At 39.5% G+C, this 16,977-nt stretch overlaps 2 protein-coding genes across 3 annotated transcripts; both read left to right on the forward strand.

Moving 5' to 3' along the window:
• Positions 1-331: 331 nt before the first annotated feature.
• On the forward strand, positions 332-5,220 carry nudt9 (nudix (nucleoside diphosphate linked moiety X)-type motif 9). 2 transcript variants are annotated; one of them, XM_078269784.1, is made up of 8 exons: positions 332-483; positions 900-1,142; positions 1,316-1,405; positions 1,914-2,000; positions 2,789-2,900; positions 3,101-3,247; positions 3,365-3,449; positions 3,686-5,220. In XM_078269784.1, the coding sequence occupies exons 1-8, from the start codon at positions 374-376 to the stop codon at positions 3,829-3,831; spliced, it is 1,020 nt and encodes a 339-aa protein (XP_078125910.1). In that variant the 5' UTR covers positions 332-373; the 3' UTR covers positions 3,832-5,220. The 2 variants fall into 2 exon arrangements, with proteins under 2 accessions (XP_078125910.1, XP_078125909.1); XM_078269783.1 differs by having other exon boundaries at positions 333-483; positions 864-1,142.
• Positions 5,221-6,092: 872 nt separating this feature from the next.
• LOC144530467 (uncharacterized) lies at positions 6,093-15,137 on the forward strand. Its single transcript, XM_078270049.1, has 12 exons — positions 6,093-6,355; positions 7,001-7,112; positions 7,623-7,716; positions 9,802-9,856; positions 10,838-10,978; positions 11,499-11,659; positions 12,112-12,210; positions 12,381-12,526; positions 13,212-13,383; positions 13,488-13,600; positions 14,175-14,259; positions 14,354-15,137. Exons 1-12 carry the CDS (start codon positions 6,238-6,240, stop codon positions 14,411-14,413), a joined length of 1,356 nt encoding a protein of 451 aa, XP_078126175.1. The 5' UTR covers positions 6,093-6,237; the 3' UTR covers positions 14,414-15,137.
• Positions 15,138-16,977: the final 1,840 nt, after the last annotated feature.

Raw genomic sequence — 16,977 nt, forward strand, 5'->3', positions numbered from 1 at the left:
ATTAGCATTACACCATAATAGATATTGAGATAGGTATTTGTTATGTGATATGTCTAAAGTAGTTTGTATTTAACCTTTTACAATTATTTACATTGTGAAATCACACGTCCTTTATTTTTCATATTTGTGGAAGTGCATTTTTTGACGTAATAGTCTGTAATAAGTTATAGATCTAACATATATGGTATCAGTTTTAATCCATCCATTTATTTATTTATTATTTGCAAAACAAATTCACCAAAAAAAATACTTGATTCTTATCACCATGGAAACGAGTGCGACTGGTGTAACCACACCCCTTTGCAGACGTCACCGCGTCGGGCGGCGCACTTCCTGGTTACTTTGGTGCTGCATGTTGTGTTGGTACTGATTGATGTCTCAAGGAATAACACATTGTCTCCGTAGGCTAGACTGGATCGGCCGGATTCGTCTAGCTCTTACTCTTTTCGGACTCCCATGTACCGTCTGCACCCCTGGAGTTAGGTATGGACAAAACGTTACTTATTAAGATTTAACGTGAACTTGAAGCTGTGACTATTTTACATTTTAGGACAGTTTGGGCTGAAATCAAAAGTAACGTTAGACATATGTGCTGCAGTAGCTATTTCTGTCAAAGTCATTGATCACTGCCAGGCGATATGATTGAATATTACAGAAGATATAACCATTATAGCTAACTGTTTTTATATCGATGTATATGATTAACGTTGCTTACGTGCAAGAGTATAGTCAGACTTTATTTCCATTTAACACCATATTAATATGGAATGTGGGGACATGCCATGCTGCTGCAGCGAAGGTAGAGTGAGCAAGGCGTAGCCTACTTAACCGGATTTCCATGTCTCATACTTCTTCCCCTGCAGGGCTGTTATCGCCTGCTCATCTTCTCACCCTTTCAGGCCCACTCAAACCATCAGTACCAGTTTCTGTAACCTTTACACGACTAGTATCCAGACAATGCCATCTTCAGCAGCGCCTCATGTCAAGTCCAGATGCCTCGAGTACCCAGGTTCCAAAATCCAGCGCTTCCTCGTGCCTGATGACAAGGTGGACTGGCGTCAGAACTGGCCGCAGTATAATCCAGTCAGCTACACCGACCCTTCAGTAGTAAATAAGCCAGTATGGGCGGATCCTGAAATTGGGTGAGCAACACATATGTTATTTAAAGTTCATCAAGTTAGGTAAACTTGTGCATGTTGAATGAATTGTAAATGTAGTTATTTTCTTTACTGCTGTGAGACATTCTGATTGTTATACTTGCTCTTTGTTTTCAAAGGTCAGCTGAAGTTTATGATGTCCTTTGCTTGTTTCGCAGCTCTTTCTCTCCAAAGTTCAACACTGTGGATGGTGCTGTGGATAGGACAAGCTTTGACGGCAGCTACAGAATAGAAGAGGGAAAGCCACTGTAAGTTATCGAATAATACCACGAAATATTTGTTCTTAAACTCTCAGTTGGATTTGCTCCAAACAAGCAGTTAGTTCACATCTACACATCTAATCTATTCAGTGATTTTCAAGCCTTGACGGGTAGAGACAGTTCCTCCAGAAAAACGTGATTATGCGATCGCATAATTCAATGCATAATCAGCCAAAGTCCGCATATTTATGCGGGGGCCGCATTTTTTCAAGGATTTTTGCCCGCAACAATCACAAAAAAAACTCTGCATTTTTCTGGAAGGACTGGTAGAGAGCAGACTCCAAAAGAAAGTCAAAGTAACAAGACTTTGTATATCAGTTTATCTATTTCAGGTGGCAAACACTTTCCTAATGTTACTTTCACATATAGCAGGAGCTAAAGTATTCAATTGGAAGGTCTACAATGCACTATGTGCTCTTTACTAAAGAGTTTTCTGTTTGGTATAATATTCTTATCTGCTTATAAATATATTAGCTTTTGCTTTTTACTCGTGTAGAAATCCACATGGACGCACAGGGGTGACTGGTAGAGGTTTGCTGGGACGATGGGGACCCAATCACGCAGCAGATCCCATTGTCACCAGGTAACGTTTTCTTTACTCTACACATGAATGAAGATACTTGCCATAACAACCATAATTCCTTACTCAGTTTAGTTACATAAAGAATAATTTAAACTGGGAAAATTCAGAGAATAATTTACGGTTCTTCCAAAACATGATATCACCTAGGGGTGTGCAAAAAAAAATCGAATCGCGATTCAAGCTCTACCGATTCAAAATCGATTCATAGAATTCCAAAAATCGATTAATATTTTTTTATCAAAAAAATAATAATGTGTGTGTGTGTATGTGTGTATATATATATATATATATATATATATATATATATATAAAAATATATTAAAAAAATAATAATAATGTGTGTATATATATATATATATATATACATATATATATATATATATATATATATATATATATAAAAAAATATATATATATATATAAAAATATATTAAAAAAATAATAATAATGTGTGTGTATATATATATATATATATATATATATACACATTATTATTATTTTTTTAATATATTTTAATATATATATATATATCTTTCTTTTTTTATTGTATGTCTACTGCAATCACATGGGAAAAGTAACTACATTTACATACTGTGAATCATTTTTTAAAATCGAGAATCGTTTTTGAATCAAAAATTGATTTTTGAATCGAATCGTGACATAACTGTACCAGAACAGTTATCTGTCATGTCAAAAAGATGGAGTTGCTCAACTACCAAAGAACAAGGACACTTTTTGCAGCTTTTCATTAATGTCTGACCACCTGATGTGTTGTCAATGTTTGACAGATGGAAAGTAGATGCCAAAGGAGAAAAGATATATCACTCAGTCTCCAAGCTGCCTATCCTGCAGTTTGTGTCCATCAAGAGGAAAGACTGCGGGGAGTGGGCCATTCCCGGGGTTGGTGGCTTCTACATTTCTTTTTCAAGCTTTATTGACATAGGTGTGTCTACCATGATATGCTCTCAGCTATTCAAGAATGCTCAGGGGCGACAAAAATAAATCAAAGCCAAGACATGGCCGGGTTTGAGTGGTTTTGGGTATGTAAGATGTCATGATCTTTGGACTTGTTTATTTGCGTGCATGTGTTTGTTTTGTAGGGGATGGTAGATCCAGGGGAGCAGGTCTCTCTCACGCTGCAGAGGGAGTTCTCAGAAGAAGCATTGAACACGCTGGCCATTTCGCCATCAGAGACAGCAAAAATCAGTGAACGCATCAATAAACTCTTCAAATCGGCAGGGTTTCAGGTCCGGAATTGACACACACTCACTTGTTTACTGCCAACAAGACAATACGACAACAACAACAACCAGTCAACAAAGGCTTCTATGAGGAAAACTATAATATATTTTCTTCTTATTTAGGTCTATAAAGGCTATGTGGACGATCCTAGAAACACTGACAATGCTTGGATGGAGACGATAGCTGTCAACTTTCATGATGACTCAGGTATCAATAAGCAGGAAGAATGTTCTTTGTTTTTCCTTTTCAATTGTCACTTTAAAAAAAAGAAAAGGAAAAAAAGTTTGCCCTTTAGACATCCGGTATTCCATTCGTGCTGCAAACGCTCCAGAAATTTGCTAACTATTTTTTGAAACTTGTTATAGTTCTTGAGACATTTTCCTCTCCGGGTGCAACAAACTGGGTTTCTGTAGAGCAATGACATATCTTTATGGTTACCGCAGGCAACAGTGTGAGCGAGCTGCCGCTCCAAGCTGGCGATGACGCAGGACAAGTCCAGTGGGTTGACGTTGACTCATCCTTCCTGCTCTACGCGAGTCATTCCCATTTCCTGGAGCTGGTTTCCAAAGAGAGACAAGCTCACTGGTAACCAAGGGCGACCGACTCTACTTGGACATGACGATGAAGTAAACATTAAGAGCCTTGTTGCTCTCTGTGTGCTAAGGATGCATGACACCTAACCGTATGCAAATCTAAACTAATTTAAACATAATTATTGTAGTTGTAGTACTGACAACCTAATATGTCCATTATACAATGTTCAGCAACATTGTGTAGTGACTGCGCTTTTGGATTAATATAGCAGAATGTATGAATTGAATGAAACAAACAGGTTGAAAGCTTTGCTGTGGTCTGCTCAGAGGACATGGCTCAGTCCATGTTAGAGCTGCTGTTCAACTTTTGTCACAGAAAAAAAAGACAGGAAATGTACATTTCAAGGGATGTGCCTTACACAATAACTTTATTAAATTAGGTCCACACAGGTCTAGGAGGTGCCACACATCCTACAGTATAAGCCCTTTTATTTGTTCTCATCTCTGCGCAAGCCGCAACGTTCGCCTGCATGACATGATATTCACTTGTATTAAGGTACGATACCAGTAGCTGTGTGTGGGGAGATTCTGCTGTTCAAATCTCACTAAAAGCATAATCATAAATATGTTCACACCTATGCAGATGCACTTTCAGCTCTGATAGAGACTCGGTACATCCAGGCCACTTACCAGCTCCACTGAAGCATTTACAGTACACTATTAGCATTTGCTGTTGCAGGAAGGGAGAGTATTTCCCATCCAGATTTCCCCAGTTGTATTATTCAAATTGGCAGCCTGCCAGTCACAAAATCCTCTAACCTTTGCCTACAAAAGTTTGGATGGATTTTTTTTTCTGCCTAAAGTGAATTGGGCATTTGGTTAATACAAGACAAAAATGTATAAATGGTGGGGTGAGTGATCAAATGATATACATCTTAATTAGTTTCATTATTATGACTGATGTTATACACAAGGCTTTGCTGATTGGGTTGTAAATGCTATCATGTAAAAGTGTATCCAGGGGTGTCTACCCATATACAGGGGTAAACTTGCACTGAAAGTTTCTGACAGCAAAATGTCTGATCTAGTCTTTTTTGTTATTCATTTGACTCACTTGAAACTGTAAATCAGTAGGAATTCTGGAGTTGATTTGTGCATCTTTCCTCATAAAGTAAATGTGTGTCTTAAAAGTGATAATTATACATTGTGTACTCTATTTGTAGCTGCCTTTATGTCTCAGCATGTGGTGGCATCAGGAGCACTAATCTAATCAAATGTGTATGCAAATCTTGAGAATGGATGCACTATGAAGTGCTACAACACCCATAAAATGCATTATTTTTTTTTTTTTTTATCTAAAGCAATCTACATCAGGTCTGATGTGTTTTCTTTCCCATTGTGAATAGGAAAACTTCATGGGCAAATAAAAACTATAATTGTCATTATTATTTGTTCATTGTCCATTTTTGTTTGTCTTATACTGTTGTGCAACGGCTCTTTTCACCTGCTGGATGCAGGCCCAAACACTCTATAGGCTCCTTCTGGGCGTTCACTCTCAATCATTTATTAAAGAGTGTAATCTTTTCCAGATTGGCCTTGAACTGCAGATATACTCTCCTCACTCAGACAGCAGCAAGCTATACCTTATTATTGCAGTTAAATATGCTATATGTAAGGACAACTCAGTAAGACTGGCAAAAAGGTGCAAAATAGTATTTTAAAGTTGAGACAATTATATTATACAATGTATTTGCATGGTGTCCGAACGTATTAGGGGCCTGGCAGTTCTGCTGCCATTCCCTTTTGTATTTGAGGATATTATTCTTCATCTTCCAACCAGCAAATCTGCCTTCCCATGCATGAAAATGACAAATCACATGCATTAAGTTTGCAGGAGTTGAAGTATGTCACTCTGTTTCTCTTAAAAAAAACTGTAAAAGTAGCCTAATTAAACCTAACGCCACCCATAGTCTTTGCTCAATTGACACAAAATTGCTACTTTGACTGTTCCCCACAAACGAGCCAGACAGATTTTTGAGTTGTCATAAATTGAGCCCACGGTGCATCAACATATGTTACTGTTTTCTCACTTCTAGCTTAACAAATCTCCAATGTTAATAAAAATAAAAATAAATGTTAAAAGAATTGTGGTAAATTTCCGAATTTTATCACAAAAATTGTAAAAAAAAAAAAAAAAAGTACTGTAATGTGTTTCCCTACTTGTGGCTGTTGTAGGGCACGTTAAGTACATGACTACATGTATGACGCTTCATTAATTAAATAAACTACATTACCCAAAATCCTGGGCGACCAAAGTCGCTCTCTAGCTGACAACGTGGCCGTACGTCTCAACCAACCCCGTGTTTCAGCGGACCGGCGCGATTCAAACAAGGCAAACCGGCCGGCTTTGTTAATAGCTAGTTCAGAGAGTCGTTAAGTATCATCATCACCACAGTCTAACAATGTCTGGGAAAATCAAGAGCCGAAGTGCTGCAAACGCAGACGCGATAACCGGCGGTGTGTCCTGCGATGAGCGCATATTGCGGGATTGTCATCAATTGTACACGGATCCCAATAGCGGTGAGTTGGCTGACGTGGTTTGCTGGACTCAAACCTTCACTGGAAATCGCTCCAACATTCATCTATTTGATAATAAAGTTAAGCTAGCAAGCTGTTTGCTGACCGGGGGTTAGCTAGCTAACAGAGTAAGTGAGACATTATTCCTGATACAGGGCGCTAGCTAGCTAGCTATTGGGATTTTGTGATTTGGCTTACGTTGAGCAGCTAGCGATAAAGTTGTATTAGTCCTGGTCAGCTGCCAATTAATTCTTGAGTCAGCTACACAGTCACAACGTTTTTGCATTGTATGCTAGCTCATAGTACATTGAGTTTTGGTATATAGTTGGTGTCAGTTTAAAAGGGACAGTCCAGCCAGGAAAGTTGGGTCCCCAAAAATGAATGAAGTAACGTTAAAATTACATTTTTTTTTTTTAGATGCAATATGTGCTTTATTATTATTTGGAAAAATAATTGCTCCTACTGAGTGTTTGTGTCCTTTCTCCAGCTCCTACTCGCTCAAGTAGTAGTCTTGCTCTTGACTGTCTGACCTCAGAGTCCTGCAGGTGCAACCACAGCACCATGATGGCTCCAGTTTAACTTGATAGAAACATCCGTGATTTTTTTTAAATTTTTTTTTACAAAAACGTTGCATCATGTTTTGTCCAGGGTTGATCTCTGTTGCCGAATCTGTCAGTGTGAAGTTGCTGCCGCCCAGAAAAAAGATTACTGTGATGCTGATGGGAAACCACTCTGCTGGAAAAAGCTCCTTCATCAACTGGTAAATATGTTTTACAAAAGTATGTCCTAATGTTCTTCACAGAGAACAAGTCTTTCCACCCAAGATCAAACTACTTAATGCTTAGCAGACAAAGTGATGTCTTATATAAAACACAATGAAACAAGGAAATATAAAAGTGCACACAACAGAAAATTGCTACCTAGAACATCTAATCTTGTCTAAGACTTTCCATCTTAATTTGTGTCCGTTGCATTCTGGTACATCCCTCCTTGGCACAGCGTTGTATGCAATTTATTTGAACGTTTAACTGATAAATGCAATCTATAATGCATGAGTGCAGCTAAGAGTTTACCGTGATCCTTGTCTCAGCAAATACAGAGCATGCACCAGTCTATTGATTTTGCTGAATCTTGAATTTAATTGATTTAGTTTAGACAGTGGACAAAAGACTTTGAAACAAATATTTCTCCAACAGTGTCTCACTGAAGCATCACTTAATTGTTTGTGACCAATACCTCTTTGTTATACCTTTTTTTTTTTTTTTGTCAGGTATGTTGAAGAGCACATTCAGCGCACTGGAGTGGCTATTGAGACCCAAGGCTTTAACTTTGTTACAAGTGGGCGGAAGAGAGAATCTCTTACAGTAAGTGCAACAGTAAAAAAAACGATAAGGTGCCATTATTGTAAGATACATTTTTTTATTTGCTCCAGGAAGAAGTAACAAAATATGAATTTCAAATTGTTTTCCTCATATCGCAACAGTGACTGTTTTATTGATGTTTAAAGGGGTGATAGAATGATTATATAGGGTATTTCACACTGTTCCTTAAGGTCTCCTAATAGGGTATGTAACATTGGTTGGGCTGAAAATGGCCCGATTGCTATTCTATGGGCCCTTAACTACCCTGTGAATATCGCCCTATTTGGAACAAGAGCTTTTCTTCCAAATATGGTATGCTCATGAATATTTAGATGAGCTGCACACTGATTGGTTTGAGCGAACCACATACATTGGAGACGAGACAGCAGGTCTCATATTTCAGACACTGCAAGGTTATACATTGTTTGTCTGCTATTTCATTACTAAATTCACTTCTGAGACTTTTTATGTGCGAAATCAACTATATAGAGCTCAAATATGGGCCGTTTTACGAAAATCTATGACTAATTGCAAATTTGGTAAGACGTGTTGGACTTCAGGAGCTCCACACAGTCTGATGAGAATGCGGCAGCCTGCTGGGCTCCGTACCCAATGAAAGTCACCAGTTTCTGGGTTACTGGACTACCGGGGCTCCGCGGAGCTGGCCAGCTGCCGGCATAACTATAGTATATTTACACTTTGAATTTCGTCACAGCATGTATATCACAGCTACCCTAAGGTCTTACAAATATTAGCTAACATTTTTGTCCGATTTCAATTTAATGCATTTTTGTGAATTGAAAAGGAGGAGGCAAGCTAGCTCTCATTGATAGCGCTCCATCCAGCTCACTTGTGGACAAGAGGCGTTTATTTCCCCGATCGTTTGTTTAGATAACTCAACACACATATCCATTATAAGATTAACTGGAACCTGTGGTAAGAGATTGCAGGTGTAACAAGCTCGCTGACCGCGCTTTCACTCACACACACCGGCCATTTAGCAGGAAGAGGGGAGGGAGAGCAGCTACTGCAGGCCCTGGAGCTCTGTCAGGGCAGCGGCGTTTGGTAGTCCAGTAACCCAGAAACGGTGACTTTGTGCGGGTATGGAGCACCGCGAGCTGCCAGCCGTGACGGAGCTCTATCTAGCTCACAGTGGGCCGGGGTCTGTGAAGGAGGACAGGCCGGGCGGCGAGGCAGCAACCCAGGCAGCACCGTCCATAGTTGATTTCTCACATAAAAAAAGTCTCAGAAGTGAATTTAGTGATAAAATAGCAGATGAACAATGTATACAATTTCTGAGATCTGCGCAACCTATTCAGAAGACTACCTGATCTCAGATCAGTGGTGTAGCCTATGTAAATGTTGGGGCGTGACAAAGATAGAGACCAGAGCCAAATAAGGTACAGCCACATAGTTGACGTCAACTATGAGCGTCGTTAAGATTCGCACGTTTTCAGAGGCAGTTTCAAATTGTGAGATTTGCAGAGGAAAGGGATGTCAATGGGATTTTGAGGTACTATGTATGTCCTATTTACCCTCCCAAACTGTCGTTATTCAACTATGACAAGGTAAAATTGGCTTTGCATTCTATCACCCCTTTTAAAGTGCTCGTATTATGCTTTTTGGCTTTTCCCCTTTCCTTTATTGTGTTATATATCTTTTTTTTGTGCACGTTATGGGTTTACAAAGTGAAAAAGCCCAAAGTCCACCCTAAAGGCACTTACCATCTTCAACAGAAAACACTGTTCACAAACTGCTCCAAACAGCTCTATTGTAGTCCAGCTTTTACTTCCGTGACGAATGTGCGTCACTTTGTAACACGCGTTATAATGCTCGCCTAGCTGCTAGCGTGGAACGCCCTCATACTCTGCATCTGACTGGGTAGTAGTCCTTACCTAGCTACTGCGCATGTGCGACTCCCAACAAAGATGGAACAGAAAATGAGCATAATATGAGCACTTTAAGTCCTTCCTCATGATGACTCATTACATTGACTTGAATTAGTTCCTAGAGTTTTCAGTTCTTCTGGAGCTCCTGATACCTGGTTCACAAACTATCACCGACTGATCTGGTTCTGTTTTACTTTAGGGAAATGCCACCCTTCATCTATATCCACACTTCAAGCCTCTGCAAGAGTTCAAAGGTGAGATTTCAGCTCAAATCACAGTCCATCCCTCTTCTGTTCTAAAGACTCACCACAATGATGCACTTTGTCTCCCCTCAGACTGCCGCCACACTGATCCGTTCCCAAATTCCCAGCATTTTGATAGAGATTTGCTGTTTTGTTGTTTTGTCCATTTGACAATGACTTGGATGTAGCAACAAAATCAGTGTGTCAGCACCCTCGCACCTCTGGTCCTTTTTGAAAACACTGATACAGCCATGAGCCCCACAATCGCTAGTCTTGTGGAAGATAAACCGATGTTTATGAGGTGTTACTCAGACAAGCGTTCAGGTTATTGTGCTGTAATTGTGTTTAAGCCAAATGTAAGAACTTAATTCAAGTGGGTCACGATTCAATATATTGCAATATATTTCGATACTGTGCGTAAGGCGATATATTGGGATTTTTTTTAAAGTATAATTTTAGAAAAACTAATATTTAAAAAAAAATAAAAAATACATGATGCTCATACAAGTCAAAGAAGTTTACTTTAGGTAAACAATTCAGTACACAGAAAATCAAACTGCCAGTTTGGGATTGTGGTTCACAGGTTCTTAGTGAGCAAATGTTTATATGCTAAAGTAGGCCAAAGTTCAGCCATAGCTACATTGTTAGCTTCTAGAAAAAGTCAGGCACTGCTAGAAACTGTTAGGCAAGGACACTAGTGGTGCGTCTCAGCATAGAGATCTAGCGGTAGGGGGTTACAACATAAACGTGAACCACTGTCTTACATGAAAAAATTAAATATCGATATTGCCTTTTTGAAAATCAATACAGTATTGCAAAATAAAATATCGCAGTACTCAAGTGTATCGATTTTCTTCTTCTCCTTACACCCCTAATCATGTCTTATTTTACTGTTAAGGGATGAGTATCAAGCATTATTGGTTAAAGTATAAACATCTGCTGTCCTACCCGTTTTTCACCCACATTTTCCAATATTCTTGAATTGATTTCTAGGTGTTTCCGAGTACTTGAGCACAGAGATCTGCACGTCAAGACAGAAGCGGTTCAGCCTGGTGACGTTTGTGGATTCGCCAGGGTTGGTGGATGGTGATATGAAGTATCCCTTTGACGTGGACGAGGTTATCATGTGGCTGGGTGAGTTGCCACAAACTTACCTTGTCTGTTGTTGAACTCTAGTTATCACGGGTCCCACGAAAGCTTTTATTGAAGCTGGTGTTGTGACACGGCGTTATTTGAAATGGTATTGTAAAAATAATACGAGATAAGGGGAGCAACATTTGTTGATTCTGTGATTCCTCCAGTCGATGTGAAATACTGGCCTCAAAAAGCCCCAGGCCATGGTTATTAGTGAGCTTTTTCCAGGTTTCCCAACAGATTCTCTTACCACTTCCTTTTGTGAGCTAACTTTGATTTTTGAAAATTGAACTTTGAGTTATGATGAAACTGTGACATGATACAAACGTCTGTCTAAATGAGAAGCAAATAAAACAATTGAAGACCGTAACAAATTTCTAAAGAAGAGAAGCTTATAATAAGTAAGAATAATTATTATTACAGTAAGAATAATACTGTTATGTGTACTTACTTAGACAATTTGTAACAGGGGGTTCAATCTGTTGTGGAAAATAATGATCCTTCCCACTGTCACTCTCAGGTGATCTCTGTGACCTGATTCTGGTCTTCTTTGACCCAATGGGTCAGGCTCTGTGCAAGCGCACCCTGAACATTGTGGAGAACCTGAATGAGAGACACGGAGATCGACTGCGTTTTTACCTGAGCAAGGCTGACGAGGCCGGGGGGGAGTCGGACCGACAGGTATGAACAGCAACCGCTCGATTTTAAAAGCTTGTAAAAGCTTGGACTGTCAGACTGACAGAAAAGTACATAGCCCACTCTCTTCTAATGTGAACTGCTTTTTAGAAGTTGAAAAAGGACTTTCAACATGTATAACAATTTTAAAAACATACACTGGTGTTGTCAGACTGAGGCCTCTCCAGTAGGAACGAAAACCTAAAATAGAACAAGTCCTCTTCATGTGTTCTTCCCCAGCGTTTTCCACATTTTTTGTGGGTAGTTTAGAGCTGCTGGTAAGTGTCTTTACCAGTGCAGGTTTTAAAGTGTGTACGAGTACAGAACACACAAGTAAATGGACATTCACTTTCATAAAATATAGGACTTTTTTAACAGAATTACTAGCTATTGTCTATATATACTCAAAAGGAGTACTCTGTCCCTCTGACTTGTCTTTTTGTGACTGGCTGCCTCAGAGAGTAATGATGCAGATTGTCCAGGAGCTCTGCAAGCGACCGGGACTCAACAAATGCGGTTTTGACATGCCCACCATCTACATTCCTAATCCAAATAAGGTAAGGGTTGCGCTTTCCTTTTAGCTCTAGACGATTGTACACTTTCTAGGCACATGTCTCTGCTCCCTCCATTCCAATTAGTATAAATATCGTAATTATAAAATATATAGTATATAAATATATAAAGTTTCTGACGGGTGCACATTGTAATTTGTTGTTCTTGGTCTCAGCCAAGTCGCTGTGTAAACCAGATTGAGGAGGTGTGTCGCGCCATCGAGAAAACCATTAACCAAACAGTCCAGAATACACTCAACTCCCTGGAGAAGGACTGTGAGCTCATCAGCGAGGCCATCACTGATACGCTGAGTAACGACAGGTAACTCACAGACACCCTTTGTGCTACAGAACACAATACAGTTTCATTCCTTTCACAATGGCATGCTTTGATGCAGTAGTAAAAAAAATAAAAAAAATAAAGTACGCAGTATTTAACTAGATTCTAGAGCAGTGTGTGCAGGAGCTAGGTCAGGTTACTTTTTTTTGCATTTTTACAGTTTCATTGACTCCTATTTATCCCGACTGTAAGCCTAGTCCTGTGCAGATGTTCCAGATGAGTGGTGTTAAGGCAAAACTCAGGAGCAGCACAAATTGTATTCATATAAGTGAATGTTCGGGAGACATTGATAACTTGCACAAAAGAATGTTTTGAAATCTCAATTGAGGACAAATTAGGATTACACAGTACAGTGTGGGTGCCATCCCATCTTACCTTCCTGTCTTCCTGAAGGTGTATTTAAACTCATGCTGGAGGCGTTACCTTTGCAGGATGGCAGCACTTACCATACAGCTGTTCTGTCTCCCGTCTTCTATGGAGACAGAGTTAAACTACTGCTCTGCCTGAGACAGGTTATGAGGTTACGTTGAACGCTGACCTGAATGAGACCTGGGTTACCACGGTCCTAAATTACATACCATAAGTTTGTAAACTGGAAATTGTGTGGGGGGGGGGAGAAATGTCCGTTACACCCTCGGAGTATAACCCTGACCCTCTGCTCTCACAGGGAGACCAGTGTTAGGAACCGACGGGCGCGCTGTAAGAGCTGCTTGCTGACTCTGCTGGGCTTCAGCGTCCCTCTGGCTCTCATGGCGCTACTGGTGCTGGGCGTTTTGTCCAAGGAGCTGCTGGAGGTGGCTCTGGGCCGCGAGGGCACAGTGACACTCTCACTCTACCTGGTGAGCGTTCAAGCGAGTGCACCATTGTGCTGTTGTGTTGTAGTCGTCGTCCACATGTAAAGCTCTCAAGTCTGATTTTTTTTAGCTGCTCTTGTAATCTACAGACTCCCGTAGTGACAATGTTTGAGTCCCTCTCTATGGAGCAGCAGCTTTACGGCTGTGGCGGAATGGTCCTTCTCTCCTTCCTCCTACTCATCATCGCACGCTTCTCCTTCAGGTAGGAGAATAATATCCCCGATCCATGACGGTATTCCGTCTGATGATGCTGAATCTGCTTCTATACTGTTACTGTAAAGCCACCATTTTCATTTATTGTAATATTTTTTATTTTATGTAAAAAGAAAAAGCTTTCTCCATGGACACGTGCAACTTGCAAAAAGAATTGCCAACTACTTAATGTCATTTTTCAAGCAACAAATGCCAAATATTCTCTAGTTCCAGCTTGTCGATTGTAAGGATTTGCTCCTTTTCTTTGTCTTATGTTTATAATAAATTCAATATGTTCTCCATTTTTGATTAATTGCAAAAATAACTATTTTAATTGATAATGAAAATAATTGGTAGTTGCAGCCCTCTAGTACATGCACTATGTTTTTGCCTATAGTATTTTACTCCAGCGGTGACACTTTTTGTCTGTGGAATCAAGAAGATAATCTATGTTAAGAAGCGGCATGCGATTTGGACTCTCGCTGGATTTACAGCACTGCCCTTGACAAAGGATAAAAAGCAACTTTCACATTTTATCAGCTCGTATGTTAACACGTCATCAAATTCCCTTTAATCCTTTGCAGGACTCAACCAACTCTGTCAGGCAAACAGAAAAGGCAACTGCAGGAGAAGCTGGAGTACGTTCAGGAGGTGGTCAAGACCAAAAAGGTAGTGTGCGTGCGTGCGTGTGTGTAACTCTGAAATGATACTGGCAATAGAAAGGCAGTATAGGAGTGTTGAACTGTCTTTTCTTTCCCTCTAGAAAAAGCTGTATGAAGAATACCTTCGTCAGAGTGTCAGCGATCAGGACATGGACTTGTAAAGACAGACAGATGTATACACAATGATTCACATCCCCGCACTGACGACACTGGACCGAATAAAATAAAAGCTTTGCCAAGGTTTCACACCAGCCGTCATGTCACTCTTACCACTTAATGTTGTTGACGTGTGCGGATGTCAATTATAAGCACATGGTACACACGTAGAAACCCATCCAAGATCTGGTGCTTTTGGATACTATAAAGCCCGTTCACTTAGTAAAACCACACTACCTGCAGATGATTGGTGTTTACAAATGAGCCTTTGTTACTGATCACATATTTGTTGTGAGCATTTATATACATGTATTTTGTGCCTCTGCTCCAGTCAAAGGAATTCAGGCTTCTACCACTTTAAGATATTTGCAAACTATTTATAATATTCCTTTATCAGAGAAATTGTATTTTGGTTAAATGGCATAGGCTATAGCACTGGTATAACATGAGTTGCTTTGTATAAGAACTTTCACCAGCATTTTATACAGGACTTTGGCCACTTCGATGTCATGAAGTTACTCTTTTGGTATTAATCCACTTCACATCATGAATGTCTATGTTAGCTAATATGTAGGCTATTCAATTAGCTGCACAACTGTTGTTATTGAAGTAAATATCCAGCAATCAAACATTTTACTAATGACAAAATCTAATTTTAGTTTTTTCCTGTTCTACATTGTGACCATGTTTTAATTACAAATGACTTCAATAAAAAAAAACTGTTCAATATAGGTGGTGATGAGGCTCTTAAGTTTGAGTTCAGAGGTTGAGATTTTTGGAACAAGAAATTGGACAAATTTTGTGCATTTCTTTGTACTTCTAAATTCCTTGACTCTTGGGTTGGATTAACATTTCTCAGGCACAGGCCTGAAGATCTTGAATACAGTCTCTAAAGCAAATGTCTGCTTCTGGTGGACTGGTGTCTTGAGTGCCACATTTTAGAATATACTTTATATCTTGATTTCCATCAGTTGGAGGTCAAGATATACAGTACACATAACCTGTAAAGGGTTCATACACACATGTATGCCCATTTTTCTTCTCCACTTGTATTCTCTGCTTCAGTTTTTTTTTTTTTCTTGTCACACACTGACTGCACTGCAGATGGATAAAGCAGAGGCAGGAAGCATCCCGCCCTAGATATCAGATTTCTAGATGAAGCAATGAAAATCGAAGAGAGGAATGTAAGAGTCGGGGCTAGATAGTCAAATCGGATCAATTCTATGAATAGACCCACATCATGCAGATGTGAGGATTCTGCAGTAACCAGAGTTTAATAACTATTTCATAACAGTTATTTCAGATCTTGTGTAGTTCTTTCATTGAAAAGCAAACGCAGGAAACTATAAACCGTGTGTAGTCATGCCTTTGTCAATCGAAGGAAGCAGGTGCAAAAAGACTGCTGCCAATAAAATACAGTTTCCCAGTTTCAAGGTTAATATTGAGCTTGTTTTTCAACACCTTTATGAATTATTTGACTTGTCATGTAAAACAGATTAAGTGTATTAATCACTTAATAGTGTGTAGAAGAGGGGTGATTAACATCAAGTACCTCTAAAGTTAACTATTTTTAGTTTAAGTTGTTGAACGCATGATATTAATCTTTTTGCATCACTATATATCATGCACATGCACTACATGATTACATAACATTTTCTCTGTGAAGTACAACAGAGGACTTCACATCATTATCAGTTTGCGGTATGAAAATTGACCTATAGGGCAAAGCTGATAACACGCAACAGGCTCCTCTTCCTGCACAGAGCTTCTCCAAAAAGTAAGCTGTGAAGAGACGATTCTAGCCTGTTAAAAATTGTATCAAGCATAACCCCTTACAAGATAATCCATGACTGACTGACCTGCTCACCTGCAAAATCTCAAGATGTTAAAGGACAGAGTACCCTGCCTTCACACTGACCTTTTCACTTTTAGAGAAAACTCAAAAGAGGGAATAAATAAAATGCAGGTAACTCTAAAAAAAGAAAGATGTGGTATGCCGTATTTTCTTTTATCAATACATTCCCTCTCTATTTTGAAAGGATTTTCAGACTTCAGGTAACATTCAAAGGGTCATTTTATCAGTGTTGAGAGCAGTCATAACATACCATTCGGAATTAATATGGTAACAAAATATAAAATAACTTAAAATGCCAAGAAGTGTTTAGGTGACTCTGGACTTGTTCAAATTAACAGCTGATCTTCCCCAATATAAGTATTCCTCCACTAGATGGTATCCTTATTTAGGGGGAAAACACTGTTCACAAACTGCTCCAAACGTTCTCTTAATACATCAATGCTCCAAACAGCTCTATTGTATTCCAGCCTTTCCTTCCGTGATGAACGTGCGTCACTTTGTAACATGTTTTAATGCTCACCTAGCTGCTAGGCTGGGTAGTAGCCATGCCATTGATGTATTAAGAGAGGTAGTAGCCAACCCGGTCCCTAGGTACTGCATGTGCGACTCCCAACAAAGATGGAATAGAAGTGCGATGTCTCACTCTGTAGCTAAAACAGAGAGCTCAACACACAGGGTGAAAAGAGGAGCTGCAGCAATGTGCAGTACAACAAA

This window comes from Sander vitreus, chromosome 15 (genome assembly GCF_031162955.1).
Source record: "Sander vitreus isolate 19-12246 chromosome 15, sanVit1, whole genome shotgun sequence".
In the NCBI taxonomy this organism is placed as follows: domain Eukaryota; kingdom Metazoa; phylum Chordata; class Actinopteri; order Perciformes; family Percidae; genus Sander; species Sander vitreus.

Excerpts from the sequence above, each read along its gene's own strand:
- nudt9 (XM_078269783.1), top strand. The coding sequence starts at position 374 with ATGTCTCAAGGAATAACACATTGTCTCCGTAGGCTAGACTGGATCGGC. Across the intron at positions 3,248-3,364 it reads TCAAATCGGCAGGGTTTCAG|GTCTATAAAGGCTATGTGGA; the intron begins GTCCGGAATTGA and ends CTTCTTATTTAG. Across the intron at positions 3,450-3,685 it reads CAACTTTCATGATGACTCAG|GCAACAGTGTGAGCGAGCTG; the intron begins GTATCAATAAGC and ends TGGTTACCGCAG.
- LOC144530467 (XM_078270049.1), top strand. The coding sequence starts at position 6,238 with ATGTCTGGGAAAATCAAGAGCCGAAGTGCTGCAAACGCAGACGCGATA. Across the intron at positions 11,660-12,111 it reads GGGGGGAGTCGGACCGACAG|AGAGTAATGATGCAGATTGT; the intron begins GTATGAACAGCA and ends TGGCTGCCTCAG. Across the intron at positions 13,601-14,174 it reads ATCGCACGCTTCTCCTTCAG|GACTCAACCAACTCTGTCAG; the intron begins GTAGGAGAATAA and ends AATCCTTTGCAG.